The sequence below is a fragment of the Protopterus annectens genome, chromosome 1.part1 (assembly GCF_019279795.1).
Source record: "Protopterus annectens isolate FY-2018-M chromosome 1.part1, PAN1.0, whole genome shotgun sequence".
NCBI classification, from domain to species: Eukaryota; Metazoa; Chordata; order Ceratodontiformes; family Protopteridae; genus Protopterus; species Protopterus annectens.
Window position 1 is genome coordinate 1296252138 of NC_056726.1, and position 17655 is coordinate 1296269792.

The window sequence follows — 17655 nt, forward strand, 5'->3', positions numbered from 1 at the left end:
AAAAAAACAGACATTACAGTGGAATAGTGTCCACTGTCTAGAATCTTTACTGTCACTCCCAACTAATGAACGAGTTAATGACAGCCCCTTAATAAAGTTATTTGTTACTAAATGATATAGAGAACATGGGGCTACTGTTCACTGAGCTAGGCATAGAAAGGCTTATGGCAGAGAGCATGGGATATGCCTAAAAGAACAGAACTTATCATTGTTTTTATTGAACACAAGGTTGAAGTTCTAGTCTTGCAGTTAGCACACAGAGTTGCTCTGAGCTGTTACTGGGCTATTTACTATAGGCCAGGATATAGGGTTTGATTCCTTCCACCTCCATTTGTCTACCATGTAAACTCTAACCAGAGAGTGTTCCTGGGTCACCTCTAAAAAGGAACATTTGTCTCCAGTGGGGTTATCTAGTTAAATGAATAAAAATGTAGAAGAAACATTATGACAATGTGCTTGGAAAGATAAGTTGAAAGGTCACACCTTGTAGCAGAATTTTAGTCTACGAAGGCTAGATTTTAACAGAGTTCAGTGGAAGAAGGAATAGGCTCAGAAAGGCTGGCAGACAGACCCATTTGTTTTAGGCTGGCTTCTGCCATCTCTTGTTTATGCAGTGAGGCTTCAGGACAAACAGGTGGACCCCTGAACATAGAGAAGGTAGACAAATAGAGGTGCTTGAGCTCACAGGGAGGCAAAACAAGCATGATATATCCCAAGTAATTCTTGTTGACTGGTCTAGTCATTGTGTTGACTGGATTGCTTAAACTGGGGAGGACTTGCAATTCCTGGTGCAAAAGATGTGTTGTCCTTACATTCTTCTGGACCCTGTATTCTATGCACATTTGGTAACCTGGTAAATGGTGATCTCAGTCTGAGTAACTATAAATGCATTACTTGTTGTAATATGTTTCATGGGGGATGGGATACGCTCATTTTTGATTCCTCCCGTAATAATTACATATTAGGAAAAACGAAATCTCATAACGTCTACGAAGATAGTGTGGCGTGGGTCAAACAAAGCTATCGGAGAAAAATAGCACTTATTTGACACACACTAGATTATAAATGCAACCTATTGATAGGATGAGTAAAACGATGTAGGCTAAGGTATCCTAATTCGCCTTCCCTTTCTTAACTTTATGTAAATAAATGGCGAAACTGAAAGGGTGCTCTCTCTCTCTCTGAATAAAAACGTTCTCTCTTCATCTCTGTATAAATCATTACAGTGTCCTTATTAAAATACAGTAGATCAAGGTGTGGTCATTAAGTCCCTCATTTAGAGTCTGCAAGGTGTCGGCGAAGATTAAGTAAGGGGGAGGGAGTGAGCGTGACATCATCCAATCGGGTGCAGCTCCTCGGCGGCTGATGGGGCGCGGACCGCGCAGCTTCATATAAGAAATGCGCTCGTAAGCTGCTAGCTGGAGAGCTGACAAGAATCGGGGTAGTTATAACTTTCCATAGACGTAGCCAGGCACCCGGAGCCAGCTAGACGCGTCCTAAGCATCATGCGAGAGATCGTGCACATCCAAGCAGGTCAATGTGGCAATCAGATTGGAGCCAAGGTAACCATAGTCTAAAGAATACCAGTGACAATGGTTGTTAATACATTGCTTTATATACTGTGGCCCACAGTATCCTTAGGTTACAGTTCATCATGACGGTGTAAACAGCGAATTTGGCTGCTTTTAGCTTCGTATTTAACTAATGTAAAAATGCCATGCTCTTATGTTTAAATTGTGCAGCTGGGTGCTGTCCATATTATACAAGCCTGAGAGAACGTGTAATGTAAATGAGCATGTTTCTTGTGCAGTGTGCTATGGGTGACAGGTGCAGATAATGTGAAACTAGGGCACTGCCGATGCATTCCTCTTCTTGAAGATGTCGAGAAGGGCACATTCTCAACAGCTGAATGGGAGTGGACTGCGGAAGAATGCGAGATGTATAAACGAGTCTCACTTCGCTCTGCATTTAATAAGGACTTTATTCTCTTCTGCTATATTTTAACAAGAATCCCGACTGTTAGAAAGTAGACTGATATAATTCTCAAATTGAAGGGTAATTTTCTTAGGCTTAGCTAATAAAGAAATGCACTGTTTGAAAGATGCTACTGCAAACGCTTCTCCAGCAGCAAGGTAATATTGGATGAAGCTAGCATGTACTAGAGAGCATGTTGTTACATGGATCATCCATGATGGATGTTACTTGTGCACACTAGTTTGATAGGCATCAATACGGAACTTAGAGGGAGCCATCATATAGTAGGGTCATTTCTGCTTCTCAGTGGTGTGTGGGTATGTGTCATCTTCAGCAGCTGAGTCGTTCTGCAGTGCAATGTAATGAAGTGGTGCTAAGGGTGTGTCTCTTGCTCAGTTAGTTAGCCACCAACCACGACAGGCATTTCAAGTGCTGAACTCAGACAATGGGGACTTGAAGGTTAGTTTAAACGACATCCAGCCCTTGCTGCTAGCTGATTTTTGTCAAATGTTGTTGAATATTCCTAAAAGTCTGCATTCTCCTGAATGCTAATTTCATTCCACCCCCTTTCTTCTGCATTTCAGTTTTGGGAAGTGATTAGTGACGAACACGGCATCGATCCAACAGGCAGTTATCATGGCGACAGCGATTTACAGCTGGAAAGAATAAATGTGTACTACAACGAAGCCTCTGGTAATTTATGTTCCATTAACCTAAGTAACATTTAAAGACTGTCCCTGATTTTAGACCGTTCTCTCTCATTATTTTTTGATATCTCCCTGGTTATTGAGCAAAGAAATTGAGAGCTATAGTGGGGCACGTCTCAAGAAAATTTTCCGGAATCCATTTCCTTTGACACAATCTAGAGTTAAAAAATTCGAACTCCTTTTGTATCTCTTTATAATCACATACCGATTTTTGTGCACAGGTGAAACCTAGAGCTAAACCTGGGTTAATTTTTTATAGAGAAGTAGGTGTGCTGCACACCTCATCCATTTGCCAAAAAGTCCAATAGGTAAAGAAATTCAAGTTAAATGAAGAGGAAACAAATTGATCCCAGTAGTGTGAATTTGTAACCACTTTCTGCACTTCCTAACTAATATGTTTGCTTATTTCCTCTGTCACAGGTGGTAAATATGTACCCAGAGCCATCCTTGTTGACTTGGAGCCTGGAACCATGGATTCTGTTAGATCAGGTCCATTTGGGCAGATTTTCAGACCAGACAATTATGTATTTGGTATGTTTTTTTACTCTTGTTTTTTTCTAAAATAAAAAAAAAAAATGATGAATAATTTTAAATGCCACTTGATTTGTATTTTCTGTAAGTAGATTGTAATATTGTTTAGCATCACATCACATTACTTTTTTTTCAAACAGTGACGTGGTAAGCTAATTGGCATATCACCTAATGTCAAATCTAGTTTTAGAAACTTTGCAATGAAAAGATTGTTTGCTGCTGTACTATAAAAGACAAAGCTGGCATTTAGTGATAAGTGGCACCTTTGATGTTCTCCACTGTCCCTGCAATATTTGTCTTTACCATGGAAGCTCTTGATTATACATATGAAATGTAAGGTAAAAGCAGTCAAGATGTTTTAGGCATATTTTTATCAAACAGAGGAGGAAAGTAGAAAAGGGTGAGGATGAAATGGTGGGGGTTGTCGAGAGGTAAAGAGGGCTAGGATTTTGAATGCAAGTCTTTAAAAAGAATAGTAACAATTGTACAGAATATTCAAAGTAGCAGATAAGATTGCCATAACTAAGCCAATACAGGAATGGAGAAAGGAGAGTTTAACAATAAGGTGGTCTGCAAGTGGGGTTATAGGAAGTAGGCAAGGCTGGAATTTATTACAGGAAATTAGTAAAGCCAAGGTATTCAGATAATTTTTCCATAGAGTAACCGTGGAAAAGCAAGAGTTTGGACTGCAGGTTAGAGGTGGTCTTTTTTATCGGAGATTGATATCACTGCATAGGCAAAAACAAGGTGGTAAGGGGAAAAAAACAAGTGTGGTTGAGCTTTCAAAGTCTAGAACAGAACATGCACTTAAAGGATAATTAGTAGGGAGTATAAAATAACGCATATAACTATATGAATTGGTCAGAGGAGGTTAGAAAAGACTGGGAAAATAGAAAGACATATTATAAAAGAACAATGGTAAAAAAATCTGTTTGGCTCACAAGTATGTGACAGAATCCAGAAGGTTTGCGATTTCTATATAAAATTGTTTGTAGAGGTATCTTATACCCAAACTGACTTCAAAGGATTTTTCCTCAGGTACACAGCAAAAGTGGAAACTGTACCTGGGAAGAGAAGAAAATGAGAATATGAATTTTAGAAATTTAATGATTTAACAGATCTTAAATGTTCCTTCTAGAGTACTTTTACAGAAATGTTGAGGGAACGAATGGTTGTAAGGAATATATCTTTTGAGCTAGGTTAAAGCTTCTGAATCGTCTAGAATGGTAAGGCAGCAAAGGGTTTAAAGCTGTTGGTTGCCAAGAAGCAGTTATTAGAAAATGGAAGTCAAAATCTAAACTGACATTAATGGAAGTTTTGAATATTGTAAAAGGTAAAATAACTGGGAATGAGAACTTTAGAAAACTGAAGGAGAAAATTTCATAGAAGTAGAATTTGTGGGAACAATACTCACATAATAATGTTCAAGAGAAGTAATAAGGTTTAATGGAAGGCAGGAATTGAGAACGATGCATATTGGAGTGAATAAAATTTAAGATGTATACTGCTTGACAATAATGGGGATAACTGCGGTGGTGGTGCTGCGGTAGCATTGTTGCCTCACAGTAAGACGTCCTGTTCGATTCTCAGCTAGACCGTATTCTGCGTGGTGACATGCGTGAATGGGCATACCTTCGTTGAAGGTTGTGCATCAGGGCTGGCAACTCGGCACATAAAAATCTACTGCCAATCATTAGCGGACCGGAGTTCCGCTGTGGAGACCCCTAACCGGGAAAAGCCAAAAGACGCAACAACTGCTTGACAATAATGGAAACTCTTATGGCTTGATTTCTTTTCTATTAATGTATATGAAATCGACATTGCAAATTATAATTTGGTGGCTTAATGACAAATATTTTGCCTTTGCCTATCACAGAAGTAGCAGTACAATGCACACACTTCAAATAATCTGCAAGTGGTATAGACTGAAATTTAATTTATGGTTCTTTATAAAAAATAAAGTTTCATTTTTCAAGAGGTGAATTTTGAAAAAATAAAACCCAGTTTTCATGAGAAGAAACTGGGGAAAAATGATGCACTTAAGTGAGATTTTCATTAATTACCATGATTCAGTTATCTTTACATAGAAAAATCAGCATGGGTTCTAAGTAAACTTCATTCAATATGCAATCTGTCAGTGTAATATGTAGTATATAGGAAAGGAATGCATATTTTGAACACGTGCTTTGGCCTGAAATGACAGATTGAATTTCACGTTGAATACCAGATTTAGGATACATAGTTAACTGTTGCAGGCATATTGAAAATTGTGGTCTCCAGTGTGCTACATTCATTTACATTTCAGCTAGGGAGTCTTATAATTTGTAACATTGATCTAGGAAGATAACAGCAACATGGGATAGCATTATAAACCATATTTTGTAATAAAACATCAAACAAGGGATATCATTATAAACCATATTTTGTAATAAAACATCAAACGATACTGAAAGATACTAAAATATACAGTAGTATGAATGCAGGCACAGAAATGACAATCTATGACAAGGGGATCATCAAACATGGACTTGCATATGCTTTTCCTACCAGAACAGTTATGTTAATAGCACAAAACAGCAATAAAAGTGAAGTGAGGGAAAAGGACACTTTAGTAAGAAGACTAGGAGATGCATATAAACCTGAGACAAAGTGATAAACCAGGCAAGGCTGAGTAGGTTTATAGGCACTTCAGAAAGAATTAAAGTAGAAGGAGCTATACTTTTAATTATTGAGATGAAAGTGGGTATATTCCCTCTTCTAAAAACACAAATGCTCATATATTGTTAATGTGACCATTGTGTCTTGAATGCAGTGATTTTGTCTCATGTCATATTCAGAGAAGGAGAAAGTCAGATGCTACTATGGTCAAAGCTCCACTTCTCTAATAGTGACCTCTTCTGTATGTAACCGTGACCTATCGGGTGATAAGAGTGGGATTATGGAAATACTATTTTTCAGACTTACTCCTTCACTATCTTTTGATAGCAATTTTGTGTATTTGAAATGCAATTTAACTTATTTTTAAATCAAATTTTAGTAATGTGAGATTACAGTGGTGCATGTTGGAGAATGTATGGATATTTTGATATTGAATTATGACTATAACAAAAGAGACAAAGAAAATCTATGTTAAGGATTGTTATGCATGGTTAAATTTTACCATACTTGGAGATCAGTGGGCCACCAAAAGAGACCAACTTGAAAAATGGGTTTGTCACCATTTGTTGGAGTATGTCCTATAACTTGGGGTGTGTATGGAAGGGGTTCCTATTAGAACAACGAAAATGCATTTTGCCGAATGCGTTTTCATCGACACCTAAAGAGCGAACAGGCAAAACAGCGAAGCAGCTGTTCAGTGAATTCTTTCCCTGGGAAAGAAGTCGCTTGACCGCTTTGTTGCTTTGCCGTGTTCTGCACTGTAGTGTGGTCTCAGATTCCCTTATCCAGTATAGCTCCCGAGCGTAAATGTTACTGACCTTAGGGTTAGGGTGTAGGTTATAAGTACATATATATGAAACTGTTCACTTTTTTTTTTTTTTTTGCATTAGATGTACGGTTGAGTTAAGTGCATATGTGTTTTAAGCTGTTTACTTTTGTTTTGGGGGGACAGAATTAGGGTTAAGGTAAGTGTGTATGTGTTTGGAACTGTTTACTTAAATGTGCAACAGTTACTGACTTTAGGGTTGGGGTGCGGGTTAAGGTAAGTGCATATGATTTAAAATGTTTACTTTTTTTGCGTTAGATGTATGGTTGAGTTATGTGCGTATGTGTTTTCAGCTGTGTACTTTTTCGGGGAGTAGAATTAGGGTTAAGGTACGTGTATGTGTTTGGAATTTTTACTGTTTTTTTCTTGTTGGAACAGCGATTTCTTTCCCATGGAAAGAAATCGCTGTTCTGAGGTGTTGACATTTTCAGCTTTCGCTGAAATAGGGTCGATGAAATATTGTTTGCTGTTTTAAGCGTTTGATGTTTTAATATAGCCCCATATGGAAGTGGCTGACATATATACACTGGTTATGTTTAGGCATGCCAGCCTGCATTCAAGCATCTAAGATACTTTGTTACACCGTTGTAGGGGCGGAGTTTTACATTTTAAATAAAATGGATTAAATGTATAAATGTCTTCATTATATCCTGTTTAAAATGTATTGATCATGGTCAGAAGCAAATGTAAGTAACAAACACCTGGAGATGGCTGTAACTTCTTGCCGTAGAAGATACAAAGTTATACAGTTTTTGGTGCAGAAAGTGTGTTTTTGCATTTTATTTTGCTAATAAGTATGGCGACTTGTTTTTTTTTTTTTTTTTTTTTTTTACTCAGATGAAAACATTTGCCAAGACATCATGAAGGACCAAACCCACAATGCCTCACTTCATACGATAATGTATAGGTTAGTACTAAGCTAACTGCCCTTGCAAGCCATTTTAAGCCTAGCCAGTTACCCCTTGTGAGGCTCAAACCCTGCACCTTATGTTTGTAAGGCAAACACCTTAACCATTAGGCCACTCTCCTACCTATGGTTGGTTATTGTATTTAGAAGCTAAATATATCAGTAGTGCAATTATTGCCTATTACAAAGACAAGATGTCAACTAGTTCTTTCAGGTGGAACACCTCGGATTGAAAATTAGCACATGATTATGTAATCAAAGCATAATGTAATTAAGTATCCACTCTTCTAAATAGATAAATTGCTTCTGCTTACCTATAATTCTCATTTTGCAAACTCACAACTATAAAATGAGGAATATAATGGGAAATTAAATTAGTTGCAGAGCAAAGATGCCTTACAAAAGAAGTTCAAAGAAACATTGGCGGTCTTAAAATGTTGAATAGCCTTGCTGTAGGCTTCACTTTGATGCAGCGGTCGCAAGGTAATAGAATATTTCTGGGAGTAAGCTGATCTTTGCAGTAATGGATCATCCTCAGTCTGTCCTAAGAAGTGTGCTTTTGTCCTGAGCAGGTTATTGATGACCTGATCAAATCACAATAAATTAAAGTGAAGATCCAGAATCGTAGAACTGACTACCTTTTTGAAAGTACTGTCCAAGGATGATAGCGAAGGAAGGACCTGTTAGCCTTCATAACAGAATTTTCAGTTAAATATGTGAAATATAGTGTACATCTGAACCTGCATGGCATAGTGATAACTGCACTGCTCGGTCTGTCTGGCCAGCAAGGATGATCTTATTTTTATAAGGGAGAGAGCATAGCTCTGCTACATGCTTCACTGTGTATGGGCGCTTAGATTCCCTCCGCCTGAAGTAGACATATTTGTTGACGCACAACACATGACAAAGAATGATCTCACAAAACAAACCAAGGAGTTTAAATAGCCACAGTCATGAGTTTAGAAGTAACCAGATTCTGTGTCTGTTTATTCTTATTCAATATTTAAATCTGAATGTTAATGGTTACATGAAATGCATAAAAGGCAGGATTTTAAGGAGGGTTACTTGAACTATTTCTAATGTTGTATTTTATGTTGCTTATAAATGTAGTTAATTTGTAATATCAATAGAACTTTTCTCTCTGGGCCTCCACTGAAATGGGGTTAAATTCCCAATTGGACTTTTCCAGTAAGCAAATTCAGACAAACCTGTATCCAAAACATGGTTATATCTATCCCTATACTTCTAATTTAAACACTTGTCTTTTACAAATGGCATATCCTAGACTCTCAGTATTCAAAGGAGGCTGGCTAAGGCCTCATATGACCAGTAATATAGCAAGGGTGGAATGAAGGGGACAACTGCCCAGGTACAGTGTTAGGGAGTGTGACTGACAAGTACAGAAATGCAGTTCCTTCATTTTTCTGTAGCATATTTTATGTATTTAGTTTTACTCTTCATTTGGAAGAGTTGTTGGTGTGGGGGTGCTCTACTGGGAAGAGGCACCAGATGCTTGATGAACCAGCTATGGCTCTGATTATAACACCTCAGGGTAGTCCTTCACTTTGGTGAGGACTGGATCATTCTACAGCCCCCCCCCCCATTAACTGGCCGCCTGTTGCATTCCCACATCATGTCCACATGACTGTGACCACATAAACCTAGCCCCCCCTTCTCCTCCCTCCTTTAGGTTTAACTCCCATTGAAGAAGGTGGAAACTTGGGGAAAAAAAACACTGTGAAAAAGCAAGAAATTGTTTTGCAACTCCTCATGCAAACCTCACCTATCCTTGATCTGTACTGAACCTGTCGCATTCTTTCAGCTTGCTACCCGTTACCTTTTAACTCGTGCTTTAATGAGGAGGTGGGCCAGGGTCAATAACTTGGTGCATGCTCGCCAATAAAATAGTTATGCTCCATGCAACATTGCCAAGATAGGATGCCCGTTTCCTGTGTTATCTGTCTGTCCCTTGTCTTACCACTGTCCTCCAATATCAGCTAGCTCAGCAGTCTTCCACAGACCAATATTGTGTTACTGTAGCTAGCTTATCAGACCATATGGTCTGCCATAGATCTGCTTCATTTTGTATGCCAGTGCAGAAATCTAGACTGCTTCACTAAAATAGGCATGCAACATTTAAGGACTGCCATACATGACTCAGAATCAACTAGCACAACACTCCAAGGGTGCAGTTTAAATGGCTGCAAGCTCAGTTGAACAAATTTTGAATTAGTTGCTTTTTCATATCAGCTAATCACAGTAGTAATATTAAATGACATAATGATATCTGATATAGATGGACATCCAAAATGTTTATAAACAAACACATTAAAAACTGAGAACTAATAACCTCATGCATATCAAAACTAGCCCTAAGTGGAGACATCCACCCCAACCCTGGCCCTACCATCTCCAACCCCAGTCATCATAATCAGACTAGAAACCACAACTTCTCCCATATTACAGCCAATAGAAAGCCAAGTGACTTCCTTCTACTAAGCCTAAATATAGAAGTGTATCCAGCAAAGTCCATGAACTCCATGCCACCGTAGACTTGTACTCCCCAGATATAGTCATCCTGACAGAAACATGGCTAAAACCTCACATTACCAGTGAGCAAATACTCCCTACAGGTTACGGCATACTAAGAGTAAACCGGCTAAACAAAGGAGGCGGTGTAGCTATAATGTTTAAACAGCATCTAAACATCCAGATCTTAAAATCTTCAGCTCCACAAATAGGCAATGAAGAAATAATATATACCGACCTCAAAATAAAACAAAACCATCAACATAATTGGATGCTACTTCCCACCTGGCCAAAACATCCCTCCACTAGAAAGCCTCCTCAGCTGGTCTACCCACCATCTCCCCAAGAAACTATCATTTTAGGTGATTTCAATATTGACTGGCAATCCTGTTCTGGCAACCATCCAACCCATCATGTAAACCTTCATGGCTTCACCCAATTAGTCCAGTCGCCAGCCAGGATAAATAAAAACTCCAGCAAGCACACTACCCTGCATTGGATACTAGTCAGTAAGAGCCCCCAGTCATATATAACAGGCTGCTTATCAGATAGCCTCAGTGATCACTCCCCAACATTCCTACTCACTCTCCAACATTCCTACTCAAAAAATACCTATACCAAGCTAAACCTGTCATCTACCGTCAAATACATAAACTAAACTTTAACCCACTCACATTTATCTCATCTGTCAAAGAATGTAACTTGGCATCCTCTAAAGTACCTCTGTCTTGATGACGCAGTTGAGTGTTTTAATACTACCTTCCTGAGCATCCTTAATTACCATGCCCCCATAAGACTTTCCAGAACCAAAGCACAACCCTCCCCATGGCTACAGAAAACCACTAAGTCAGAAATGAAAAACAGGGATAAAGTCTGGGAGCACTGGCACAAAACTAAAACCCCCTCAACTAGACAAATTCCTAGAACTACGCAATAGAGTCAAAAAGCTAATAAAACAGGACAAATTCCAATACTACCAGTCCGCCCTAGACTCCTCACAACACAGTCCCAAACAATTCTGGTCCTCCATAAACTCCATCCTACACCCAGGTAAAGTCAGTACCCCTCCTCTAACATCCCTCACTCCTCAGAAAATATTGCTACCTCATTCAACAGACACTTCACCCAGACCATACTATCACTAGCTAAACAACACAACCCCCCTCCCCTCCAACCCACACCTTCAACTAGTAATCTCCCAACTGCCTTCTCTTTTTCTCCTGTACCTACCTCCAACATAAACTCTTAACTAAACTTTAACCCACCAAATTAGCAGCAGACAAGCTCCCAAGTGAATACCTACAAATTGCAGCTGATGCTCTGGCCTACCCAGTATCCATCTTGATTAACTGATATGTCGGAAAATTATGTTCCCACACTGTGGAAAGTATCACATATAATTCCCCTCCACAAAGGCGGACCCTCCACAGAACTAACCAATTACCGCCCCATAGCTATTCTCCACTCCAAAATACTAGAGAGATGCATACACTCTCAGGTCTCAGACTACCTCCTTTCCAGTACTCAGCATGGTTTCCGACCAAACCATAGCACCACCACTGCCTCACACTCCTTTACTAACAGTATCCTTCAGCATAAAAACAATGGCTATCTCTCCTCTGCTACTTTCCTAGACCTATCTAAAGCATTTGACATGGTCCCACACAAACTGTCCTCAATAACCTATCCTTCTCTCAATCAGTCACCAACTGGTTTCAGAGTTACCTGTCTGACCGCCAACAATCTGTTGTATGGCAGAATGACATATCTCCCCAACTACCTGTCTCCATAGGGGTTCCCCAAGGATCCATCCTTGGACCCCTACTCTTCTGTTTACACCAATAATCTAGCCTTTGCCACCAAACATGGCACACTCGTACAATACGCAGATGACTCAACCATCATCTGCTCAGCCCAGTCCCTACCCAAACTGCAGAGTCACACAGGAAGCCTTTTCCTCTGTTGAAACTTGGTTATCCGATGCCCAATTAATACTCAACCCAAACAAAACTAAACTACTCCTCTTCCAACCCAACAAGCATACTCAAAACAACTTTCACTTTAACATCACAGCAAAAGACACCACCACTATATACCCAACTGAACACACCAAATTACTAGGAGTGGAAATAAGCAAACTAAAATTTGACATTCACGTATCCATGACCATAAAGTCCACAAAAAACTAGGAGTGTTATACAGAAATAAGCAACTTCTCACCAAAGCAGCAAAGATTTCAATAGCAAATTCCCACCTTATCTCCACCCTGCTTTATGCCTCTCCAATATATACCAACCTTAAGGCAATGCGATCTAAACAAGCTAGAGACCTGCTACAACAAAATCGCCAAATTCGCCACAGGGGCATCCTACCGTAGTCACCACTGTCTCTCACTTGCTGAACTAGACTGGCTTGAACTCCCTCACCTCCTTCAGTGGTATCAACTCTCACTCACACACAAACTAGTAAACCATCCTCTAAATGTCCCATCCCTCCAGAATCTACTCCAACCCTATCACACCACCAGACCACTAAGATCCATCAACAAAAATCACTTGCACATCACTAAAGCCAATAACTCTGCTGGTGAAGCACTATTCTCTTGCACCATAGCCAAATTATGGAACTCCCATCCACCCACAATTACCTCCGTACCATCATGCACCCACTTCAAAACTTTACTAAAAGCACACCTAAAAACATGCTGGCTATGCCCTTGCAACCCCCACTTTAATATCACCCACCCCATCCAGCCACTACCTTTCCACTCCACTAACTACCTTGATTATAGCAAGCTCAGATGCTGTTAAGCCTAGTACTTATTATACAGCAGGAACTTCTTATTGTAACATTTGTTAATGTCTGTTATGTACTTCACAGATAAAGATTCTAGTTGTCTACTGATGTACTATGTTCTTCGTCTGTAAATATGTTGTAAGAAATTGCTATGTTAAATTGTTAATCGCTATGTAATCCAATGTAACTACTGTCTGTTTATTTTAACTGTGGAGCTTTTCTCCCTGGGCCTCTGCTGAAAATGGACCTACGTCCAGTCGGACACTCCCAGTCAACAAATGTAAAAAAATAAAATAATGTTCCTTCCATCTGGAAAAATCATTTATGCTTTTATGCAAAGGCAGCACATCTGCAGAGTTTAACTACAGGTCCATCACAGTCCTCTCCCCTATCAACATACTAGCAAAAATGTATTGATGCTCAGCTTCTACATCTAAATTGAATTCATCTTCTCTCCGAAACACATAATTTTCGATTCCACCATAGTACAACCCCCACCCTCCTTCACTTCACCAAAACTATAAACCAGCATAGGAACAATAATACACTAGTGTCAACTGTGTTCCTAGACTTATCCAAAACTTGTGTCACTGTATCACATCAACATTTACTCACTGAACTCTATTCTAGAGGTCTTTCTCCATCCTCCCTTGCATGGTTCCTTAGTTATCTATCTGGATGGAAGGCAACAAGCAGTAGGTGTCCCTCGGGGCTCTATACTAAGACCCTTCTAGTTAATATATTTATAAACAGGCTTTACACTGGCACAGACCAAGTAAAAACAGTACAATACACAGATGACTCCGATTTAATATGTGCAGCCCCCCACAATATCCAAATTTCTTTCTTTTCATTTGAAACCTGGCTGAAAATTTTAAACCTGACCCTCAATCCCAATAAAATGAAACTAATATTCTTCACCATATAACATTATTTAAATCAAAAACAACCCTTTTTGTTACATTTGCAAATAATATTAAAATTGCATTAGTACCACATACTAAATTGCTGGGCATCATAACAGATGACCGTCTTAAATTTGATTTACGTGTTTTTCAAACAATTAAGAGACACCAGAAACTTGGTTCCCAGTACAGGGCCAAACAGTACATTACAGACCTGGCAAGGAAAAAAAAAAGTCTCATGTTTGGTTCCAACCTTCTTATATGCCTCATCTATCTTTGCAAACCTAAACTGTGCATTAAAATTGAAACTAGCCTCCTGTTACAACAAATTAGCTAAACTTGCTGCCAACACTGCACACCAGACCTATCGCTGTCAAGGTTTGAAACAGCTGAATTGGCTAGCTTCTCAGCTACCCAAAATACTCTGTTGCAGCATACAAACTGATATTTTATCCTGAAAAATGTCCTGCGTTTAAAATACACTATTGCCCTTCACTTCACGAGACCGCTCTTCTGGTAATTTCTACTTCGCAGCAGTAAGGCTAGTAATTCATCAGGAACTCAATACTCCTGTTGCTTCTCTAACCTCTGAGAAGCCATTCCCACACAAGTAAAAATGACAAAGTCCCAAGCTGTAAAATCTTGCTCCAACACCTTATCCAATCCTAGTCATGCTCATATTAATCACCAGATTGAGACCTGTAATGACAACACAAACTTCTTATTGCTTATCACTTTTTCCCTCCTGCACTTGATTCGATTACATCCATTTTCACACCCTTTGTAAGCACTCTGTATTCTCTAACTGCCCCCCAGCCACCTCTCTACTCATGTTTTGCATTCCCTGTATATCTAACTTATAAACCTTCTAGATAGAACAGTTCGGAATAGACAGCCTAGTCAGAACTAATTTTATACACTGCTCTCTCACTCATATAAACTGTTATTACTACCCTCCTTTACATTACTAGTATCTCCCCTTCTACATAATTTCTTAAAAGCTGTCAGCTATATGCTTAATTATATCTTTTGAACTCCTGTAAAAAAAACTTTCTGAACTGAAATGTAAGAAAGCTAAACTTCTTTACAACATTTTCCCTTCTACAGTGTAAATCCATTTACTTCCTGCAGGAATTTAGAGCTGGTTAGAAGTGTAACTGTTATGAGAATTGACTGAAACTCACTCAGTATAGATATACTGTGATGGAGCTTTTACTCTGTGCAGTCAAACTTTCCTGGTCAACAAAGGTAGGTCGATAAATAAATATGTAAGTAAGGTTAGTTGCCAAAGAGGATTACCTAAATTATGTCTATCTAAGGTAAATTACATTGGTGAGGTGACACTGCTATTCCTTTAACTCTTTAGCACAAACAAAGCATTGTAAACTGTTTTACAGTTTCTAATGGAGGCTGGTTAAGAAGTCCAATGACCTTTCCCAAGGCAAGCGCCCACTTTGGACAGGAACCTTCTGTATGCTCCTCCAAATTAACTGTCCTTTTGCATCCCCCGTCCAATGTCACCAAAGAGGTGATCAACCCTTTCACCAAGCATATATAGGTGAGCTTAGCATAATGCAGTCCTTAAGACCTCTGTATACACTCTCCCATCTCAGCTGCACAGACAAAGTCCATCATACAGTTTTTTTCAGTTTTTATCTTTATTTTTGCGTTCGTCATGTATGTCTGTATATTCAGTCATTGCTTTATCCATAAAGTTATTGAACCTTCATCTTATCTTCTCCACTGCCCTAACTGAGGTGGCATGTATAACCTCTCATCCTTTGCACTGCCTCTATTAGTTTCATCCCTAGCCACTGTTTAAATGGCTTTTTAATCTCTGCTCATGCCTCCAAATCATTTAATGGCACTTAACATAGAGCGGTATAACTGCCATCTCTTTTTTTTAAACTGTAAACATCTTTATTAAATTATCACTTATTACACAGGCGATCATGCATAAATCCTAATTATGCTCCTATTAATCATCAGATTGAGACCTGTAATGAAAGCACAAACTTCTTCTTACCTATCACTAACTTTTTCCCTCCTGCACTTGAATCAATACATCTATTTTCACATATTGACATATTTTGAGTTGCAGATATTATAAAATCACGTATCTTCTATACAGTCATTCACAGTAAAACATTACATAGCAGATTCAATTCCTGCCATCCCTTAAACCTCATTCCTCCTCCAAAACATTCTGCATGTATTGTTCCCACAATTTCTATTTGTCTAGGTAATTTGCTCCTACCCTTTTCTAAAAATCCTGCTTCAAATTATTTTCTTTGTTGCTATGTTCACAGATTTTTTTATCTTTGTTGCTATGTTCACTGCTTTTAGGATGGTTGGTTTAGACTTTGATTTCCATTTTCTAGAAATTGCATTTTTGGCAGCCACCAGAATTAAACTCAGCAAGGCTATGCCCAGAAAATTCTGATTCTGTCTCACAGCTCAAAAACAATCCTTAGTTACACCAATTTTGCTCACCCAGCATGTGTGACAAGAGTAGGCTACAGGGAATTTATAACGTTTGCCTACTCATTACCCTCCCAAAAATATGTTCCCAGTTACCGCTTTCTTCCCCAACATACATCCAACATTTGCAATCTACCTGAGGAAAAATTGTTTGAAGGTGGCATGGGGTATAAAACTATGTATGCAAACCACTTCCAATGAAAGATCCTAAATCTTCCAGACTTTGTTGCATATTTTGGAGTCCTACATATATCCTCCCATTGTTTCTTTGTCAATTGCTTATCCAGTTTCTCTTCCCAATCTTTTCTAACCTCCTCTGATTATCCTTTTTTTTTTTGTTAATAGCTTCTGGTCTAGATTTTACTAAAACCTCTACCAGTGCTGGTCTTTCACTTAGGATTCCCCTATTTCTTTCTGTTTGCCTACACTGATGTCATTAGGTGATAGGAAGACAATCTCAAGTTTGCAGTCCAAATAAATTATTGGCCTCTTCCCATTCCATTACCTTTCCCTCTCTAATTATTTGTTCCCAATACCTTGGCTCCTTTGCCAGTTTGCTCCAGTAAATTCCAGCCCCCTTACCTATTCTCTGTACCCCCAATTGCATCCTTATCAGCAGAATCTCCATTTTCGTGTTGGCTTAGTTTTTAGAATACTTTCTGCTTCTTTATGAATATAATGTTTTGCATAGTTACTGCATCCAAAATCCATTCTCTCCTTATTTCTTGAGCTTCCCATTTCATCATCCTCATCATCCCTTTCCACTTTGAATTATAGCTTTCTGCTTGTGCCATGTAAAGGAGCCTTAACTATGTAGCTCTAAAATCCCCCTTTAAATCAAGTAATCCTAAACCACCTTGTTCAGTTAGAAGGATCAGCTTATCCTTCTTGAATCTTGCCCTGTTCCTCTCTCAGATAAAATCCTTCAACTCTGTATTAATTGCTATGCACACTTTTTCTCTGGTTGATAAAAAATATACCTGACCTGTGTGTAAAACTAAAGGGACTAAAACATTTTCACTGTTTGTATCTTGCTCTTCATGTCCATAAAACAGTTTCTAGTTTCTCGTTTTTTGTATTCTCTTTTGTTTAGTCACTTCCCACATATCCTTAGCTGCCAAAACAGAATCATTTTTAATCCATATTCTTAAGTACTTCATTTTATCATGTCCACATAAATAGAGGTATTGCTGGACCAATTTGTGTGGGGGTACATTGTTCATAGCTATTGCCTTTATTGTTTCTTCATTAAACCTGTCTCGTTATGTTCCACAACACCTTTTCTAGTTTTATCAGGTACAAATAAAGCCAACATTTCTTGATTACCATACTGACTATATC

General features: G+C 38.7%; 1 protein-coding gene across 1 annotated transcript in view; it reads left to right on the plus strand.

Annotated features, from left to right (window-relative positions):
* Positions 1 to 1396: 1396 nt before the first annotated feature.
* The window catches only part of LOC122810095 (tubulin beta-2B chain), a 64580-nt gene continuing 48321 nt past the window's right edge, over positions 1397 to 17655 (plus strand). Inside the window, exons 1-3 of the mRNA XM_044081574.1 lie at positions 1397 to 1562; positions 2559 to 2667; positions 3102 to 3212. Of these exons, the coding sequence (XP_043937509.1) occupies positions 1506 to 1562; positions 2559 to 2667; positions 3102 to 3212 (277 nt within the window). The 5' untranslated portion in view covers positions 1397 to 1505. The remainder of the gene's footprint in view (positions 1563 to 2558; positions 2668 to 3101; positions 3213 to 17655) is intronic.